The sequence below is a fragment of the Phocoena phocoena genome, chromosome 14, assembly GCF_963924675.1.
Source record: "Phocoena phocoena chromosome 14, mPhoPho1.1, whole genome shotgun sequence".
Taxonomy (NCBI): domain Eukaryota; kingdom Metazoa; phylum Chordata; class Mammalia; order Artiodactyla; family Phocoenidae; genus Phocoena; species Phocoena phocoena.
The window spans coordinates 87,922,233-87,941,310 of NC_089232.1; the positions used below are offsets into that span (position 1 = coordinate 87,922,233).

The 19,078-nt window shown below is 46.7% G+C and overlaps 1 protein-coding gene across 3 annotated transcripts; it reads left to right on the plus strand.

Moving 5' to 3' along the window:
- The first annotated feature begins 5,140 nt into the window (after positions 1-5,140).
- Positions 5,141-14,627, plus strand: RNASEH1 (ribonuclease H1). Of its 3 annotated transcripts, none has more exons than XM_065891093.1 (8): positions 5,141-5,292; positions 6,430-6,545; positions 9,252-9,416; positions 11,397-11,496; positions 12,313-12,367; positions 12,733-12,817; positions 13,313-13,437; positions 14,541-14,627. In XM_065891093.1, exons 1-8 carry the CDS (start codon positions 5,162-5,164, stop codon positions 14,625-14,627), a joined length of 864 nt encoding a protein of 287 aa, XP_065747165.1. In that variant the 5' UTR covers positions 5,141-5,161. The 3 variants fall into 3 exon arrangements, with proteins under 3 accessions (XP_065747165.1, XP_065747167.1, XP_065747166.1); XM_065891095.1 differs by having other exon boundaries at positions 13,313-13,441; positions 14,522-14,571; XM_065891094.1 differs by having other exon boundaries at positions 5,162-5,292; positions 12,328-12,367.
- The last annotated feature ends 4,451 nt before the right edge of the window (positions 14,628-19,078 follow it).

The following is a 19,078-nucleotide window of genomic DNA, read 5'->3' on the forward strand; positions in this document are numbered from 1 at the left end:
ATTAAAACTCCCTGAGCCTCTGTTTCTTCGTTTATTAAATAAACATAAGATCTGCCTGTTGACCTCACAGGGTGAGGTGAGAAGCTCACAGAGCAGCAGAAATGGAGACACATGGCCGGCTCCAGGGGGAGAGGGGCGTCATTCAGCAGTGGTCTCAAACCTGAGCGTGCATCACCGTCACGTGGCGCTTGCTAAACCACAGAGTGCTGGGCTCCGCCCACACAGTTCTCATTCTGCAGATGTGGTGCAGGTGCATCCGTCCTGACACGTTCCCAGGTGATGCTGTCGCCAAGGACCGCTCTTTGAGAACGATGCCTTAGGTTTCCCAGGGTGGGCGTTGGACTGGGGTCTGAGCCCTGGCTGCACCCTTTCTGTCTGCATGGCTGTGGCCAAGGTACTTAATCACTTGAAATCTCAGCTTCCTTCTCTGTAAACGGAATAATGTTAGTGTTGGGATCGGTCATGGCTGTGTGTACACTACTTAGTACAGGCTTCCTGAATGTCAGTTCTGACAATGTGAAAGCGATTCTGTGGCGTCTGTACACTCCTGGGTACTAATAAACAAATACTTCATTTCTGAAGCAAGAAATGGCTTCAGAGAGTTATCTATCCAAAATCAAACATTTTGGGAAACCCTAACATGTTTTACAGAAACATGATATATAGACTGGTAGAAATTTTTATTCAAAAAATATAATTTGCAGGAAAATGTAAATTGGAGTTACAAGCACATAGTTTGAATATATGATGTTACATGTGTTCCTATGTTGATCTATAATTTTTGCTAGGTCAGCAGTTCTTAAGATTTTGGCCCCAGGACTCTGCACTTTTTAAAATGATTGAAGACCTTGAAGAATTTTTATTTATGTGGGTGTGTCTATTGATATTTACCATGTAAAAAATAAAACACAGAATTTTCATGCCCTCTCTGGGCACACCACCCTCCCAGCACCTCCACGTGTTCAACAACCTGACAGCTCTCTGAACTCCATCGTTTAAGTATTTGACGGAGGCATCCTCATGTGGGCATGACTGATTATTACCTCAGTCTCCAGCCCCCTCCCCTCCCCAGAGGACAGAGGATGAAGTTGAAAGTTCCAACCCTCTGACCACGGCTTGGTCTTTCTGGTGACTTGAAGCCATCAAAGAACCCACCAAGAGTTGTCTGCTTAGAACAAAAGACGTCCCTATCACCCAGGAAACTCCAAGTGTGCTGAGATAACAACGTATAAAAATGTTTAACTTTCAGAGGTAATGTCAAGGACATAAAGGTCAAAAACAAAACTTTAAAACTCTTAGTGAAACATACAGGGGAACCTTTTTTATGGGCAGTGGTTCTCAAAGTGTGGTCCCTGGGGCTTCCCTGGTGGCACAGTGGTTAAGAATCCACCTGCCAATGCAGGGGACACGGGTTTGAGCCCTGGTCTGGGAAGATCCCACATGCCACGGAGCAACTAAGCCTGTGCACCACAACTACTGAGCCGGCGTGCCGCAACTAATGAAGCCCACGCATCTAGAGCCCGTGCTCTGCAACAAGAGAAGGCACCGCAGTGAGAAGCCCGAGCACTGCAACAGAGTAGCCCCCGCTCGCCACAACTAGAGAAAGGCCACACGCAGCAAGGAAGACCCAACACAGCCAAAAATAAATAAATTAAATTAAATTTTTTTAAAAAGTGTGGTCCCTGGTCAGCAGCGGCAGCAGCAGCTGGGATTTACTGAGCAGGCATGTCACAAAAAGAACCCAGGTGGGGAAACGCTTTTGATGAAATGTCCATTGTCACTGGTGATCAGAGAAATGTACGTGAAGACCACAGTGAGACACCGTTGACACCCACTTTCATAAATTAAAAGTCTGAAAAACTCAGTTATGGGGAGAGTAGGGTTCTGCAGGCTCTCTGAGAATTTCCTGCTGAAAGTAAAAATTGGTGCAACTACTTTGCAAAAGTGCGTCACAACTTCTTAAGTCCCTTCTGATTACATCGAGAATTGATACCTTTTAAAAGCTTGTTCCTGATTGACCACTTAAGGAAGAGGGCTCCCTACCACATTACGACTGATGTCAACAAAGCAAAAACGACACCACGTCCTGTGACGACTGGTAGACAAAACCCCACTACTATTATAACGCACTTTCTTCCACATCTCTTACCCGCATACTCCTCTTTCCTATTGCCCAGGTTATTTCTTTTTATCCCTTACAACAATGGTCAAGTACCTGTCTCATGTGTCTAGTAATTCATTCCCCTCCCTAGAGCAGAAGCTCCATGTCATCTCACCCGTGTCTACAACAGTGCCCTTCACGAACTCAAGTCTCAAGAGCAATTTAAACTTTTCTAGCTGTCGCATTTAAAAAGTAAAACAAAAAAATAAATAAAAAGTAAAATGAAACAAAACATAATTTTAAATATATTTGTCTAACCCAAGATAGTCAAAATATTATCAGCTCAACATGCAATCACTATGAATCAATATGAAAAATTAATGACTTTTACCTTCTTTTTATTTTTCACAGTCCTCAAAATCCAGTGGAATTTGGATTAGTCCCCTTTCACATGCTCAGGAGCCACATGTGGCCAGGTCTAGAAGAGCGCCTGGTGTATTGTTGGCACTCAGTAAATGCCTATGGAGTTTTTCCGTGGGCCCTGAGAAACAGCAGATGGTTCCGTTACCCCTCATGTACAGATTACAGTGGAAAATGACAATAGCTATTTCTATATGAGTATGTTATATGCCAGGCAGTAAATTATCCACTTTGCAAAATTTATTATTTCACCTAATATCTCAATTAAAAGAAAACCCTTTTGCAGTGGGAATTTTCATTCCCATCATTCCCATTTTTCAGTTGATGGAATTAAGTCTCCAAGGGCTAAGGATTTGACTGAGGGCACATATCCCATGGTAGGTATCTTCTGACTCTGGTCCAGAGCTCAGTACCATATGGAGAATGGGCCAGTTTTTGCCCAGGGTAAGTAAGATCACACACTGCGAGCCAGAGATAAAGATAGAAAACATTTTCAGATGAGTAATCAGTCAATGAAATGCCAGAAGAAACAGTTTTGTAATTGTAGAAAGCCGCATGGATGATTGTCTGAACATACTCAGATAATACCAAACTACAACTTTGTAGGGACCGTGAGTATTCTGTGATAAGGGACCACAGGGACTTCCCTGGTGGTCCAGTGGTTAAGACTCTGTGCTGCTCCTGCAGGGGGCACGGGTTCAATTCCTGGTCGGGGAACTAAGATCCTGCATGCTGTGCAGTGGGGCCACAAAAATAAAATAAAATTAATTCAATAAAGGACCACAGCCAGCTAATTTACATGAAAAAGCAAGTCCTAAGTAGGTCTGACCCCAAGGTCAGGGGGATAGGGTCAGGCAGCACTTTTCCGTGGACCCAGCCTCTCTCCTCCCCCAGAGAATACTGCAGTTGACAGCTGTGTCTGTACCCTACACAACTGTCGTCGTTTCATATCTGGCTGAGGATCCCAGTTCTTTCAGAGCTTTGAAGTGAAGACGTTTGCTTTTGGCCCACTACCCTGACTTACTTCCACTTCAGCTTCCTAATCAGAAATCAGTGCTTCCAGGTGCCATCTGTGTCCGTAACTTAACCTGTGTCACCAGGAGAACATGAGCTAGAGATGCTTCTAAAGAAAAGTAGGTCCAGAAAGAAAATTTCCAAGTCTTGGCCTGTGCTCATCCAGAGGCTACAGGAGCTCCAGAGGCCCTGGGCAGAGGGGGAATGAATGACCGTGAAAAGAGGGGCTGCTGTCATCCTGAGAGCAGTCACTGGGCCATCCCTAGCTTTCATCATATATCTACAGAAGAGATGACATGATCTGTCATTAATTGATTTTTAAGGACACCTTTTTTGAAAGAAGCTACCTTGAAGTGCAATAAAGATAGGGTTGAGGAATGGACTAGAGCCAATTTAAATGTAAATAAGGAAAGTTGAAATCTTTAAAATGGATGTTCCTTGAGTTCACAGGCAAGAACACACTGACCACACCTTTGCTGTTCCTTCTTCCTGGAATATCCTACTTCCTTCTCTCTGCCTAACTCACCTGAATGAACTCTCCTTTTATCCTTCAAAGCCTTACTCAGGCACTATTGTGTTCCCTGGCCCTCCAGGCAAGGGTGTTCACTCTCCCCTGCCTGGCACACACTTTGCTGACGTCCTCTGTCTGTTATCACGGGATTCCTTGGTGCTCAGACTGCCTTAGTCAATTCTGCATCCCCCGGGGCTTGGGTAGCACACAGTGCGTGTTTAATAACGTTTGTGGAACTGAAGACTTCAAGAAAATTAAGTAAAGTTAATTTGAAAAGCAAGACTTGTCAATGGAGAGGACTTGGAAGTCGGTTTGCTTAAAGAGCAAAATGTGAAATACTGGGCAGAATTCTAAGACATTGCCTTTCTAACTAAATTTTCCCCTTGGGTCGTAGTGCGTTAAGTATTGGACATCCTACTGGTTACACACCGGCCTGGGTGGGGTGGGGAAAAGGGCCACCCCCTTGAGCGGAGCACCGAGGCGGCGGCGGTATGCAGCGCTCACACCCCCTTCACCCTCTCCCTCAGCGGCACCCACCCTCTTTTCCCTTTATGAACCCCAATGTCTTTCCGGCCACGACAACAGTGAGCCAGTAAGCCAGCCCATCCGAGTGCTTGGCCAGTCCTGAGTGCACCCCGCACCGCGGGAGCGCCCCAGAACTACGGGAGGCCGACGTAGGGGCCCGTGGCCGGGAGCCAGATGCCCACCGCACAGAGCCTGCAGCGCCCACCAAGCGCGGGGAGCCGCCCGAGCTGCTGGAGGCGGCGGGGACTGGGCGAGAGCAGGACCGCTTTCCCACCCAGCCCGACCGGTCCCGCCCCCACCGCCCAGACCCCGCCCCCACCGCCCAGACCCCGCCCACCATGGGCCCCGCCCAGGCGCCCCTATCCCCGCCTCTGCCCCTCCTTAGGCCCCGCCCCCGTGACCTCGGCCCAGACCCCACAGTCTCACTGACTTCCAGGAAATTGACGAGTCAGAAAAGCGCGAGTCTGGGCCCCGCCCCAGGTCCCGCCCCTAGTTGCGTCATCTCTCTGCGCCGCCGCCGGAAGTCCAGCATGTGTGATGAAGGCTTGTGGCCGGGATGAGGCGTGGATGCCGGTGAACGGCAGTGAGCGATGACCAGGCTTCTGGGCCTGGCGCACAGAGTGGCTTTGGCTGCCTTGCGTTGCGGTGGCCGCAGCTCCCGCGGGCTCGCCATGTTTTATGCCGTGAGGAGGGGCCGCAAGACCGGGGTCTTCCTGACCTGGTGAGGGAGCCGCGCCTCCCCGGGAGCGGGTTTAGAGCGGCGGTGGGCGGCTCCGCGGCGGGGAGGCGGCTGCCACCCCCGGAGCGCACGGCCCTCGGCCTGGAGTCGGCGCGCGGGGGCCGCGACATGGGGGGCCTCGACTCCGCTTCGTTTTTGCTGGGAGTGTCGGAAACGCCACTTACAGTCTGGGGTGGCCAGAGGCCTCTACTTAATCCTTTGTCCCATCTGTTATGATGAAAGAGTTTCCACAGGGTTACACGTGGTGGAACTCAATGCCTAATCTAATCTTACGGGTGTTTTTAAAAAGGGAAGTTTTTAAAAATTTATTTATTTTGGCTGCTTTGGGCCTTCGTTGCTGTGCGCGGGCTTCTCATTGCGGTGGCTTCTCGTTGCGGAGCATGGGCTCTAGGTGCACGGGCTCAGTAGTTGTGGCTCGCAGGCTCAGTAGTTGTGGCTCGCAGGCTTAGTTGCTCCGTGGCATGTGGGATCTTCTCGGACCAGGGCTGGACCAGGGCTTGAACCTGTGTCCCCTGCATTGGCAGGCGGATTCTTAACCACTGCACCACCAGGGAAGTCCTAAAAAGAGAAATTCTTGTAAACTAATGTTTGTATCCCTATAACAGCCCTTTGAGGTAGGTGGGATTATTCTCATTTTTGGGTGTAGTTACCGTGGTCAAGAAATTCTTGGGGCCAGTAAGTGACAGATGTAGGACTTGAACCCAGGTGTTACGACTCCATAACCAGGACTCTTCCCACTGTATGATATCAAGGTTTATTATCAGTCTTTGTGTGTGTACGTGAGTGCATAGTGTTTCCCTGTGCAGCTAGGCTACTGAGGAAGAAGCATCTCAGAAGCTGGCCCTTCTGTTGTAATGAAATGATTGAAGACCCCCAAATTCTAGTATGCTTTGAGGAAAGCCTTATGGTGCAGGTGTATTGTCTGGCTGGCACCTATAGCATGACACAGGGTGAAGGGTTGGACGTGCAAGATAAGACTACAAACTGTAAGGTGTGACCCTTTGCCCCCAAGGAGCTGACAGCCCCAGCCCTTGTCACACTGTTCCCAGCCTAAGACAAGAATCCGTGAAAAAATAGGGTGACAGGGAGGGAGGAGCTTAACACTGCACTTTGTTTCAGGGATGAATGCAGAGCCCAGGTGGACCGGTTTCCTGCAGCCAGGTTTAAGAAGTTTGCCACAGAAGAGGAAGCCTGGGCCTTTGTCAGAAGCTCCGCAAACCCTGATGGTTCAGAAGGTAGTCACGACTCACATCATTGTAACGTTTTAACCTATTCAAAGCCTTTCATATCCCAAGTGTCACTTGATCTATGTAGCTGCTCTCTAAGCAGATAGAGTATGATGGTCTCCATATTTCCATTTTACAGATTAGGAAACAGGCTGAAAGCAGTTCAGTGTAGTGACTCCTGTTGGTGAAGTATTGGAGACAAGCCAGGACGCAGATCTCCTGTTCCGTTCAGTGTCCTTGCTGTACTTAGTTCCAGCTTTTAAAAATACTTATTCCTGTTATTGGACTGAATGGGCTCTAGTGAGTGTAGTTCTTTTCACAGCATGCACCTGTATGGTGTTTCATTTTTACCTAGGATAGAGTCACACAATCAGAATCTCCTCCAGTTTCACATGTTACTGGAAGTAGACTTAATTGAAGTTTAGGGCCCAGTATAAGGGACATCAGGTAGGCAAGACTGATGGTGGCTGCCTTAGAGCACAAAGGTTTAAAATGTAGCCTACCTTGAAGAAGTGTTTTTCATTAACTTTACTCACAGACGTTTTTTACTACAGTGGATAAAGACTGAGAGGAGGATTTTTTTTAATGTGGTATGTGGGCCTCTCACTGCTGTGGCCTCTCCCGTTGCGGAGCACAGGCTCCGGACGCGCAGGCTCAGCGGCCATGGCTCACGGGCCCAGCCGCTCCGCGGCATGTGGGATCTTCCCGGACCGGGGCACGAACCTGTGTCCCCTGCATCGGCAGGCGGACCCCCAACCACTGCGCCACCAGGGAAGCCCGAGAGGAGGATATTTTAAATCAGCTTCTTTTGAACAGTCTCTTGAGCCCACTGAGATGCTCGAGCATTGAACAGGTGCTCCTCTGGGGTGTCATGACACTTCTGGACAAAGCAGGATTCGGGGAGAGGCAGATCACACTAGGAGTCTTCCTTGAAAGGCAAGTTTCCGAGGCAGACGAGGCACTCACTCCCTGTGCAGCTGCTTCACCCTCCGTTTCCCAGCAGCTTTTAAAGGGGGTGTGATGTGACAGTTCCGTTTTCTACCCAGGTGAGAAATCGGCTTGGGATAGAAAGCTAGTGTGCAAGTATGACTCTTGTCTTGGTTGGGTTCTTAATACTTCTTTTCACGGGTTTTTCGTTTTAACCAATTAGTAATTTATTCATATCTCAGTTCTTCCAGTATCAGTATGTTTCTGTTTATTAAGTTCTCCAAGTCTTAAGGCAAGATAGTTTTTTATATCTGTGAATCTGCTTTTCTTAAAACTTTACAGAGACCTCCAGTTAGTGACTTACATAATGTATATAAATGGGATTAACATCGTGAACGTTTGAGAGCCGTACCAGAGCAAACCTGTTAGCCTCTTTCCCAGTTTTTCTCTTAATATTACATGTATCCTTATTTGGGGATTACTGAGCTACTTGCTAGTTATTGTGGTTTATGTAAGTTGATTTTAGGTTAATTTACTTAAAAACCACAATTTTGTGAAGGAAAAATTATCTGACAACCATAGTATCCTTCTCCTTCAGAGTCATATCTGTTTTTCAACAACTTTCACTTCAATTTAACTTTCTCAGTTACAGTAAATAAAACCGATTGTTTATATCAATATTAAAATTCTGCAGAATTGCACTTCAGCCTGTACCTCTGGGGGTACTTCTGCAGAGCACCTGCAGGAGTATTTTCAAGGTCAGTGTGAGGTAACACCAGTACAGCAGAGCGGACATGTCAGCATTGCTCTGGACATGGTGGCGCTCCCCTCGAGCTCTGCCTGGCTCACCTTAGCATTCTTCGGAGAGGTGTGGGCTGAGAAGCTATGCCAGGCTCAGTAGAAGTTCCAGCTTATGCCTGTCTAGTCGGTGCTCGGTAAATGCTGGAGCGCCATCTCTCCACCCCTGGTTTAGGGGTTTAGAGCAAAAAGTGCACTCTGCAGTGTTGAGGTGGTTATTTTGGACATAAAATGAGTAGCTCCTTGTGTGTTTCTAGTTCCACTCTATAAAAGGGTAGTGTAGGAAAAGCTGTTTCAGATCACCTAGTGCTGGGCCCCATTTTATAGCAGCTGAGGGGGGTTAAGTCAGTTGACTGAGTTCACAACTGATAAAAGGTAAAGTTCAAATTGAAACTAGTTTTTTGAATCCTGGTCTAATTCATCTTCTGCGTCAGCTGCCATAATTGCATGCAAGAGTGAGTGAGACACAACCTGAGTGGGTGTGAGAATCCCTTGGGGATTACCCTCAGGTACACCCAGCCTGGGCCACTGGAGGGAAGCTCTCCAGCAGTGCTGTCCCTGCAGGGACCCAATCCCGTTACCTTTTGGTTTCTGTTTCCCTTTTTTAATAAGTCCCATTATCTGTTCTCACCTTAGATAAGAAATTTGGACCCTTGTTTTCTCTGGGGAAAGAGCCCCTCAGATTTTCAAACTGTCTGTGAGCGCTAAAGGGTTCAGCACCCTTGGTATCTGTTCTGTCTCCATCGAAACCAGATTTCTTTTTTAACAGCAGCTTTGCTCTAGTCTTCGTATTGCCCTCACTGAGCTTATTATGGAAAATTTAATTTCCCAGGATGTCAGTGTCTGAGGTGGTGTGGCCTGTCTTAAGTCTTTCCCTCTATAGAGCCACATACAGCGGGTATTTAAGCCTGACTTAGTGAAGTTCTGGATTATCAGTCATTTCATGTTGTGTCCATTGTTCCTGGCTTTTGAGTAGACTCTACCTTTCAGGGCAGAAAAATAAACATGTACAGGAATCACAAGTGAAGGCAAACAAGCGACTTCATGAGTCCTTGGATGAAGGTGAAGGTGAAACCACAGAGCCGTGTGCAAAGCACATGAAACAGAGCGCAGAACCGCTGCCTTCAGTGAGCAAAGACACGTTTTCTTATATGGGTATGTCTTTCTTGGATTTTTAAATTTTTAATACAGTAATCGTATAAGTATATTCATGTGTAAAAACTTTTCCCAGTTTCTTAATGAGGGAAATTTGAACTGATGTATAACATTCTTTTTTTCCCCCCTTTTTACATATTTATTTATTTGGTTGTGTTGGGTCTTCGTTGTGGCACGTGGGCTTCTCTCTAGTTGTGGCACGCAGATTTTCCCTTCTCTAGTTGTGGTGTGCAGGCTCCAGAGCGCGTGGGCTCTGTAGTTTGTGGCACACGGGCTCTCTAGTTGAAGCGCGCGAGCTCAGTAGTTGTGGTGTGGGCTCAGTTGCCCCAAGGCATGTGGGATCCCAGCTATGCGACCAGGGATCGAACCCACGTCCCCTGCATTAGAAGGCGGATTCTTTACTGCTGGTCCACGAGGGGAGTCCTAAGGTCACTATTTTATAATTGATCTAATGGTGTAGAATTATTAGAATTTTGGACATTCATAGGAAAATCGTTATATAGGCTATGCATGAAAAACTCTTTGATCTCTGTAAACACCAGTGTTCCCTGTACACACAGTATTTCTGGTCACTAAGAAAATGCAAAAACTTCAGCTCTTCAAATAAGAAAGGCCCTGGACAGAGCTCCTTTATATAATTGGTTGGCACCAGCATCTTAACCTTTTACATGTAATCTTTGCAAAACAGAAGTGATCCTACCTTATCCTGAGAAACAAGATAATTGTGAATTTCTCCTCTGCCTTTAGCTCCAGGAATCCAGTGTTTATATTAAGTAACTTAATGGTACGTGAGTCTCCTTTTTGTCTTCTACATGTATGAATAGAAGATAAGAATAAATAGCATTTTTTATATAAGTCAGTGTATTTGTAGGTTCTAAGTTTTTCAAGGGAAACTAGTAGAAAATGTTTGGTCAAACTGTATGAAAACTGTATAAATCAATTTTTGCAGTTATGTGAAAAGCAAAACCAAATGTTCTCGATCTGATTATTTACTGATAGTAATTGAAGCAGATGTTGGTGGGGAGACTGGGAGATGAGCCGTTTCCAGTGTACTAACAGTTGCCTGAAGCACCAGGGCACCGGACACAGTGCCTGACGGGCACTGGCAGTCACACGGAGTCAGGGACCAGGAAGGGGTCGTGTTGGGCGTCACGTTGAGTTGAACAGAGGAGCCCTGCCCAGCACCCGCGTTCTCGGACCCCCAGCCCCACTCCGGTTGGGGATGTGCTCCGCTGACATCTCACCGCCTCCCTGCTTTGCCTCTGCCTGTTCAATCTGCCCTCCTTTTGACACGTACCTCCTGGAGCATGGCCTCTGTTTGCTCCACAGCCCTGCTCGCTGACACCCGGCAACCCGAGTTCTCGTCCGCCCTGCCGACCGCTCTGCTGCTCGCCAGCAGCCTGAGGGTGGCCTCGTGTCACTCCTTCTCTGCCTTTGCTCTTTACCGCGTTGGTGTGTTGATCAGACTCTCTGTCTTGATGGGAAGAAGCAAAGGCAGGACCACAGTTCACTAGTTGCAAAAGGACCAAGAAAAAAAATTAGGCCAACATTTGTCGGAGGACTTGACCTTCCGGCAGGCAGGTCAACATCAAGGCACTGTTGTCTGCAAGGGCAGCTCCTGGGGGTGAACGTGGCCTCCCCGCACTGCCCTCCACACGCACGTGAAGAGAGGGGCAGTAGCTTTGTTCGCTGGCCTCTGTAACCGGGAATTTAAACAGCAGCGGTGTCTGGGTTTACAGGGCGATTGCCTTCACCTTTAATTCCCCCCGGCAAGCAGAACCGAAATAGGAGTGGATTCCAAGCAAAAAGCTTCAAGTGCCCCCATATAAGGCATTGGTAATGTTTTCCTGCATGGAAAGCTTCCAAAGCATAAATACTCTCTCAGTTTAAAATGCTAATTCAATCGTAGTAAGTTTTTAGGGGAATTTCAGCTTTTAGTAATGGTGATCCGGTGGCGCTCACTACGTTTCCCGCTTACAGGGCACTCTGTCGTCGTCTACACGGACGGCTGCTGCTCCAGTAATGGGCGGAGGAGGGCTCGAGCAGGAATCGGTGTTTACTGGGGGCCAGGCCATCCTTTGTAAGTAAACCAGAAAAGCTGGTTTTTATTAAGCTTCACAGTTAACCGAAGCATATTCCAAAACTCGGGAAAGACTGAGGCAGGATCCGCTTACTGTTTATTATTTGGTAGCGTTGGCAGGGGTAGTGGAAGAGTCCCACGTCCCTGGGAGGTGGCTTTGGCAAGGATGCACGAGGGGCAGGTCACCATACTGGGAACCCTGCGGTGCCCCTACGAGTCTTGAAGATGAGTGAGCTTAGAGGGGACCCGTGTTTTTCAAAAGGCACAAAGTCAAGGTGATATGACGTGAGATCATTCAAATACACCTGCCCCCAGATATGCAAGAACTTGAGTAACTGACAGCCCAGAAGTCAGTGGGAACGAGCGGTTGGACCCCGGTGAAGTAGCCACTCCCCAGTGTCCAGGCGCCTGAGCAGCCCTGGGCGTGAGCACGGTCAGCAAGGTCCGCTTCTCGACCTCCTGGCCTCTAAGTCCTTCTGCCTTCACTTCGACGTCTCACTTAGCGTGGAGCCCTCCAGGGCGTGGCAAGCTCGGGTGGCATGAGTGTCCGCGGGTTTAGTGCCTGCCCAAGACCACATGCTAGTGTATTTCAGGTCCAGAAATCAAACCTGGCTTTTGCCTTCTGGTCCAGAGTTCTTCTGCAAGACCACACCATGGCACTTTTCAATAAACTGTTAGTATTGTTGGTTTGATTTTTGTATGATTTCCTATTTCAAATAAAAAAGTATACAAGCCTGTTATCAATTAAGAGACTTAAGGAATCACTTTGAGACTTAGCTTATAATTTTATTTTCTTTTGTACTGTTTTGAAACCAGAAATGTAGGAATTAGACTTCCTGGGCGACAAACAAACCAAAGAGCAGAGATTCATGTAAGTTATCAGAGATATTTTTCCACTAAAAACGTAAATTTATCATTCTTTACCATTGACTAGAATGGTATCAATGTACTTTCTACCCTCTGTGTGTATAAGATACTCAGAGTCCAGAAGAAACTTAGTTTGGGGCTAGTAACAGTTCTGAAGAGCAGGAGTTTTCTAGAAAAATTATAAAACTTGTTTCAAATAGGTGTCTAAACAGGAGAATTGTAGGTGTAGCGTTATTTCACATAGACAATATTATCATTACGGTTAGCACAGGAAAAGGAATTTAGATTTTAAACTTTTTGGTAATTTTGAACATCAGTGTCGAAAGTTGAACCGTTTCTGCAGCATGACCACTGATTTGTATCTTCAAGGCAGCCTGCAAAGCCATCGAACAGGCAAAGGCTCAGAACATCAATAAGCTGGTTCTCTACACCGACAGCATGTTTACTATCAACGGTAAGCGTTTACGTTTGACTTCTTCTAGGGTTTTTCGAGTACATATGAAGGGAAATAGGTCTTTCCTTCCCCCGGAAGAGGGGCGGCATCAGGCAGGACTCAGACGGTGAAGGGGCTGGCGTTGGGTGTGTCTGGTGCCAGGGAAGCCCGTGCTGCTCCGGTGTGTGCCACGGAGGCATGCTTTGCCAGGCTCCGAGGGCATGGCCGTGAGATAGAAGATGTGTGCTCCCTCTGGGGGTACCCTGTGTAGGGCCCGTGGGGTGGGCGCCTGGGGGGCGCTGATGAGACTGGAGGGGGCGGTGCCTCAGCCCGACGGCCTCAGGGCAGACACGCATGAGAGTAAAGGGACGGGGCGAGCCAGAGCACGGCCCCAGTAAGGAAAGGAAAAGTCCAGAAAGCCCCTCAGGTACACGTGGAGCAATGGTCAGAGGGGAGTCTAGGGAGGAAAGAATACCAGAACGTTTGAGAATACTGATCTGTGAGTGTTCCTTGTAGGCATCACTAATTGGGTGCACGGCTGGAAGAAGAGTGGATGGAGGACCAGCACAGGGAAGGAGGTGATCAACAAAGAGGACTTCATGGCGCTGGACAGGCTTGTCCAGGGCATGGACATTCAGTGGGTGAGTTATCTTAGGTGGTCACTGCTTGTGGCCGTTTTGACCAAATGAAATAAACTAGCTAGACAGTTTAATGGTTTCTGTGAGTGATTTGATGACTTCAGTTAAAATAGCAGGGTCCGTGGAGTTGCTGTCGTAGCGTGTGTTAGAGCACAGTGGAGTCTTTTGACCATCATCTGAGTAATGCTGCTCTAACAGGCGGGTCGTCCGTGCGGAGCGCTGGGTCCCGGCGCTGAGACTGAGGGGCTCCGGGCTCTCCGCGTCATCCTCACCCAGCCGCCATACTTCGCACTGTTAGAGTGACTTGTGATCGTCAGCCTCCTGGGTTCTTTGGAAGCAGCTATAGTGTCAGTTCAGGCTAATTTATGATGTATCCTCTTAAAAATATAGTTGTGTGATTAGACCTGAGTAACATTTTTTTTCCCAAAATGGACGTATTTTTCTTATACTAGGTCACTTTTATTAAAATTACCTTTTCAAACAATACAGAGCAAGTTAAACGACAACCATTTTCTTAACCCTACCATCCTCTCCCAGCCCAGGACCCCTGATGACCGTTTGGCAACCTGATATTTAAACATGCCTTTCAGGGAATTCCCTGGTTGTTCAGAGGTTAGGACTCCATGCTTTCACTGCCAAGGGCATGAGTTCGATCCCTGGTCGGGGAACTAAGATCCCACAGGCCATGCTGTGTAGCAAAAAAAAGCAAACAAACAAAAAACCAAAACTTGCCTTTCAGCAACATAAGTGCAAACAGTGGTGAAATCACATGAGCGCATCCCTTTGTAACAGCACTGAGGGAGAATCAGGTGTGTGTGTATGTCGTATACAGATCCATCCACACATCTGCTCTGTCCAGAAAGCTTGCCAGGTCCCACTGTTAAGTCGGAAAAAGGCAATACAACAGTAAAATCCAATTTGTGAAGAGACAAAACAGGATTTCTGTCGGTGTACCCAGTGCACAAGTGCATTGTGCTGAGGAGCTGTGAAGGGAGCCTTCACACTCGTCTTCTCTGAACGGTTGACGTGTTTTACAGTGAGGATGTAGTCATGTGTTGCTTGTGTAAAAAATTAGTAAAAATAAAAGGAAACGTTTTATTTAACAGATGCATGTTCCTGGCCATTCGGGATTTATAGGCAACGAAGAAGCTGACAGATTAGCAAGACAAGGCGCGAAGCAACCTGAAGACTGACCAGGTCCTTTAATCCTTGGAACAACCTGAGCCAGTGGCTGTTTGTCACCTTTACTTACTGGTGTGAAAAATAAAACTATAGGCTGGACCACTGCAGTAGATGGGCAGACACAGCTTTCAGACTAAATCGGAAAAGCAGGGTAGTGGTCCGTGGCATGTGCCTTAAAGGTGGTTAGATGTGTCATAAACTGAACATCCTTTGAGATTTGAGAATTATTTGAGGTTTTGTTAGAAGTATGCTTTATTGGGCTTGATACTGTTCTCATTAGTTTTATTGCAGTCTAGACAAAAGTGTTAGGGCTTTGATTTAATAAGGATGAGTAAAACATCGGTTTAAAAATGCAGGCAAGAAGCCTAGGAGTATTCTAAGCGTTCATTTACCCAACAGTTGGCAACACTGAGTCATGATTTTTAGGTGGGCTTGTGCCTGCGGGCGGATTGGAGGAAGGCATGGCTCCCTTGCTGGGGGCAGTCCTTCCAGGGCCCACGCCTTGGCAGAGGGAAGGTGGGCTGGTCTTACCTGGCGGGGCACTGTGATAGGGCCGCCTGCACACGGGCAGCCCTGGCTGCCCGACCGTTAGGTAGCAACAGTCATAACTTCTAAAGACCAAGATTGTAAATAAATGTTTTAAAATTGGCGGGGTGGGGGTGGCTATTTTTGTTAAAAGCACTATGCAAGTTAAAAAAAAAAAAGTTTGACGTGATTATTTTTACCTTTTATTACCTTTTTGTCATAAAAACATGCAGAAAACGATACAAATGTATAGCTTATTGAATTATTATTGTTATTATAAGGTGAGTACCTTTGTAACTACTACCCAGATCAAGAAGTAGAACTTTGCCAGATGCCCAGAAGGCTCTTCACGTGCTCCTCCAGTCACAGCCCCTCCCTCCTTCCAGAACTAATCCCGACTTCCTTGCTTTTCTTTGTGGCAGTTTTTAGTCTAGTCTACTCTTTTTTTTAACTTGGTATTTCTTTTTTTTTTTTAAACTTGATATTTCTTAAGTTTCCTTAATTTACAGGTTCCGCCTCAATCTCTGTTCTCCTTACAGTTTATCTGTTGAAGAGCCTGAGCCATTTGTCCCGTCGTTTCCCACTGTCAGTTTTGTCGCTCTCACGATCTTGAGGTGCTGTCCAGTGTTTTACTCTGTCCTCGGTATTTCCTGCAAATTGGCGGCTGGATCAGAGGCTTGATCACAGTCAGGCTCCACCCCTTGGGCATATGTGTTACGTGCTCTCATCAGAAGGCAGAGCGGTTTTCATCCTTTTGTTGTTGGCAGCTGCCAGTGCTCAGGGCCTAGAATACTGATATGCTGTCATTTTGCTTACGTTTATTGGCTGGAACAGTTTTAGAAGATACTTCCCCTCACCTGATGCTGGCACTCAGTGTGGAATTCACGTACAAAAGGCGGGATAAATGCTAAGATTGGCTCCCCGTCATCCTAAAAAGGTAGCCCAATTAGGGGGTTTTATTTATATATTTTTATAACATGTAAACATACGTATATGTCATGAACTCATGTACTTAAGCCTGTTAGATGGGTTTCAGTCCATCGCAATTTTCCTCTTTATTGAACCCAAATTGCAGCGGCTTTGGCCTGTAGGAGCGAGCCTCTTCAAGGTGGCTCTTGATTTCTTTTGATATTCATATATGTACACATGCATGCACAGACACACACTGACCACACACAGACACATTCACGCACAGACTGCACACGGTCATAGAGAGCTTTCTTGCAGTCTGATATGTCAGGGTGTTCTAGACCCGTCTTGTACCTTTCCTGCTCTAGACCTAGAATTGGCTTTTTCTCTAAGGATCTGTAGTTTCTTTTAATGGGAAAAAGAGGTATTTCAGATCCTTGGTGCTCATTGCTACAGGGTTGGTTGTTGTTTCTAGGCCTAAAAAATACACACGTGTGCGCACCCACATTTAAAGAGAAAGTGTTTTCTGAGCTCCTGCTGACAGTTGTAAAACAAACTCAGGATTCCAGGACATTCAGCCTCTTCCATGTTACAGCTGTGTCTCCTACACTGAGATCCCGGTTCTCAGGCTGTGGGACTACGGAGCAGAATATTCCTAATTACACACTTGCTTGTTCTACTTTAACATGTACTACGTGGATACTAACCCTAATATACCAGTAATTACAATGAAAACAGCACTGGAGCCACACCGTCAACTGTTACATAGTAAAATCTCTCCCTGCTGCCCTCATTTAGTCTTATTTCCATGTACTTAATGCTCATAACCAGTGTTTAGGTCAGTGTCAGCTTGGGAACCATACTCCCTGGGCTTCTGTATGTTGAATTCAGCTTGTGTCCTTTATACTTGAAGTTTTGCAGAATATGAAATGCTTGCCTACGTTTTTTTTCCTTGGGTGTCTTAAATATTCTGTTTTCTTCCAGCATAAAGTGATGCATGAAGAGCCTGATGCATCTTATTTTCTTTCCACGTCATGCACTCTTTGTGCTTAGATGTCCAAAGGGCTTTTTCCTCTTTCTTAAGTCAGCAGTTTTATTAGAATGTATAATGTGTTGGTGGCCCTGGGTCAGTGTTTGCAGGTATGTGGTGTGCTTTTTCTGTGTGTATTTTCAAATCTACTGTTTCAAGAAAGTTTCCTTGACTTGTGGCCTAGTGCTCTGTTTTATTTTTTGCTTTGGTTTTCTTTTTGGGGGGACCCCTGTTATCTGTTGAAATCTGATTTACCCATCTTCAGTATTTGCCAGTTTATCTTGAATCTTTTATCTGTCTTAGATTGCTTCCATGTCTTGGCTGCTGTAAATAATGCTGCTATGAACATAGGGGTACACATATCTCTAGAGGTCTGTTTTCAAAGAGGGCAGTTAAAGGGAAGGGGTGTGCTGAGCTATGGATTCCCCCTGGCAGAATCCCTGGGTCCAGGAGGGTCCTTGCTCAGCTGAGGCTTTTGAATCCCACCCTCTGTCCTCTCAGCCCACGTCCTCTATAGCCAAACATGGACCTTCTCCAACACCACGGTGTCCTCTGTACCGGGGGTCTATATGATGAACAGGGTGCCCCATTCAGGTATGCGACATGCTTCAACCTAACACTTTAGAACCCGGGGGCCAACTGAATGTTAGTGTCCCCAGATTCCTGTGTTAAAGACCTGACCCCCAGTAGGGCCCTATTTCGAGATGGGGGTGTTTGTCTCTTTCTGTTATGAGTGCTTGTCTTATGTTTTGTTCTTGTGTGTTTATTAAAGTCTGATGGGCAAGTCCTGTATTGAGATTATTGGGTAGCAAGAGGATGAAATGTAAAAAGAAGTTGGATTCAAAACAAGAAAGGATAGAAAGGTTGTCTGGTTTTTCTCCCCATCATACCCCAGAGAAGCTGCACCCTTTATGGTGTTTTTTAAAAGGCTCTGGAAATCTTGGATCATTCAGTTACAGCCCCTTGGCCACCACGTTATCGTGACACAATGTGACGGGTCTTTTCACAAGGCCATGTAGCTTCGCCCTCCAAAGGGCCTGTGTTCAGGACTCATTGTCAGTAGCAGTGAATATGCTGGGCCTCCCCCAGGACTTCTCTGTGAACAAAGTCACGAATTAGCTTGAGTTTGGGAGCACGATGCTTTCCCTCTTCCTGCTAACCCCCCTTGGCATTCACCCCCGAACCCACACAGACACACGCAAGACAAAGGGTGAGGGCAAGAGGATGTCTCTTCTACAAAGACAGAGAGACCGCCAGCTATGATGCATCCCATCCTAAGGTTTGACCAAGATGCAGGGTGAGGCTGGACATCTTTTTATAAATTTATCAGCCGTTTGCATATATGATTTCCCATCTAAAGAAGGTGATACCACACTTTATTCAGGCCTCCTACAGGGTACTTCAGAAGAAGCAGATGCATAGCATGGTGACTCTAGTTAACAATACCGTATGGTATACTTGGATTTGCTAAGACAGTAAATCTCTCATACACACACACATTTAAAAAGGTAACTGAGGTGATGGGTGTGTTGATTAACTTGATTGTGGTAATCATTTTACAGTGTATACATATATCAAATCATCACATTGGCCCCAAAATAGAACCCCATAAATATAGTCAAGTGAGCTTTGACAAAGGAGCAAAGGAAATACAATGGGAGCAGAGATAGTGTCTTCAACAAATGGTGTTGGAACCATTGGACGTCCACACGCAGAAAAGTGGATCTACGCTCCTCACAAAAACGAACTCAAAATTGTTCACACTCCCTAAATGTAAACTGTGCAGAACTATGAAACTCCTAGAAGATAACATAGGAGGAAACCTAGATGACCTTAGGTATGGTGATGACTTTTTAGATAAAAAATCAAGGCATGGGACTCCCCTGGTGGTGCAGTGGTTAAGAATCCGCCTGCCAGGGCTTCCCTGGTGGCGCAGTGGTTGGGGGTCCGCCTGCCGTTGCAGGGGACACGGGTTCGTGGCCCGGTCTGGGAGGATCC

Coding starts and splice junctions, on each gene's coding strand:
- RNASEH1 (XM_065891093.1), top strand. CDS start 5,162: ATGACCAGGCTTCTGGGCCTGGCGCACAGAGTGGCTTTGGCTGCCTTG. Junction 6,546..9,251: donor AAACCCTGATGGTTCAGAAG/GTAGTCACGACT, acceptor TCTACCTTTCAG/GGCAGAAAAATAAACATGTA. Junction 13,438..14,540: donor AGGGCATGGACATTCAGTGG/GTGAGTTATCTT, acceptor TTTATTTAACAG/ATGCATGTTCCTGGCCATTC.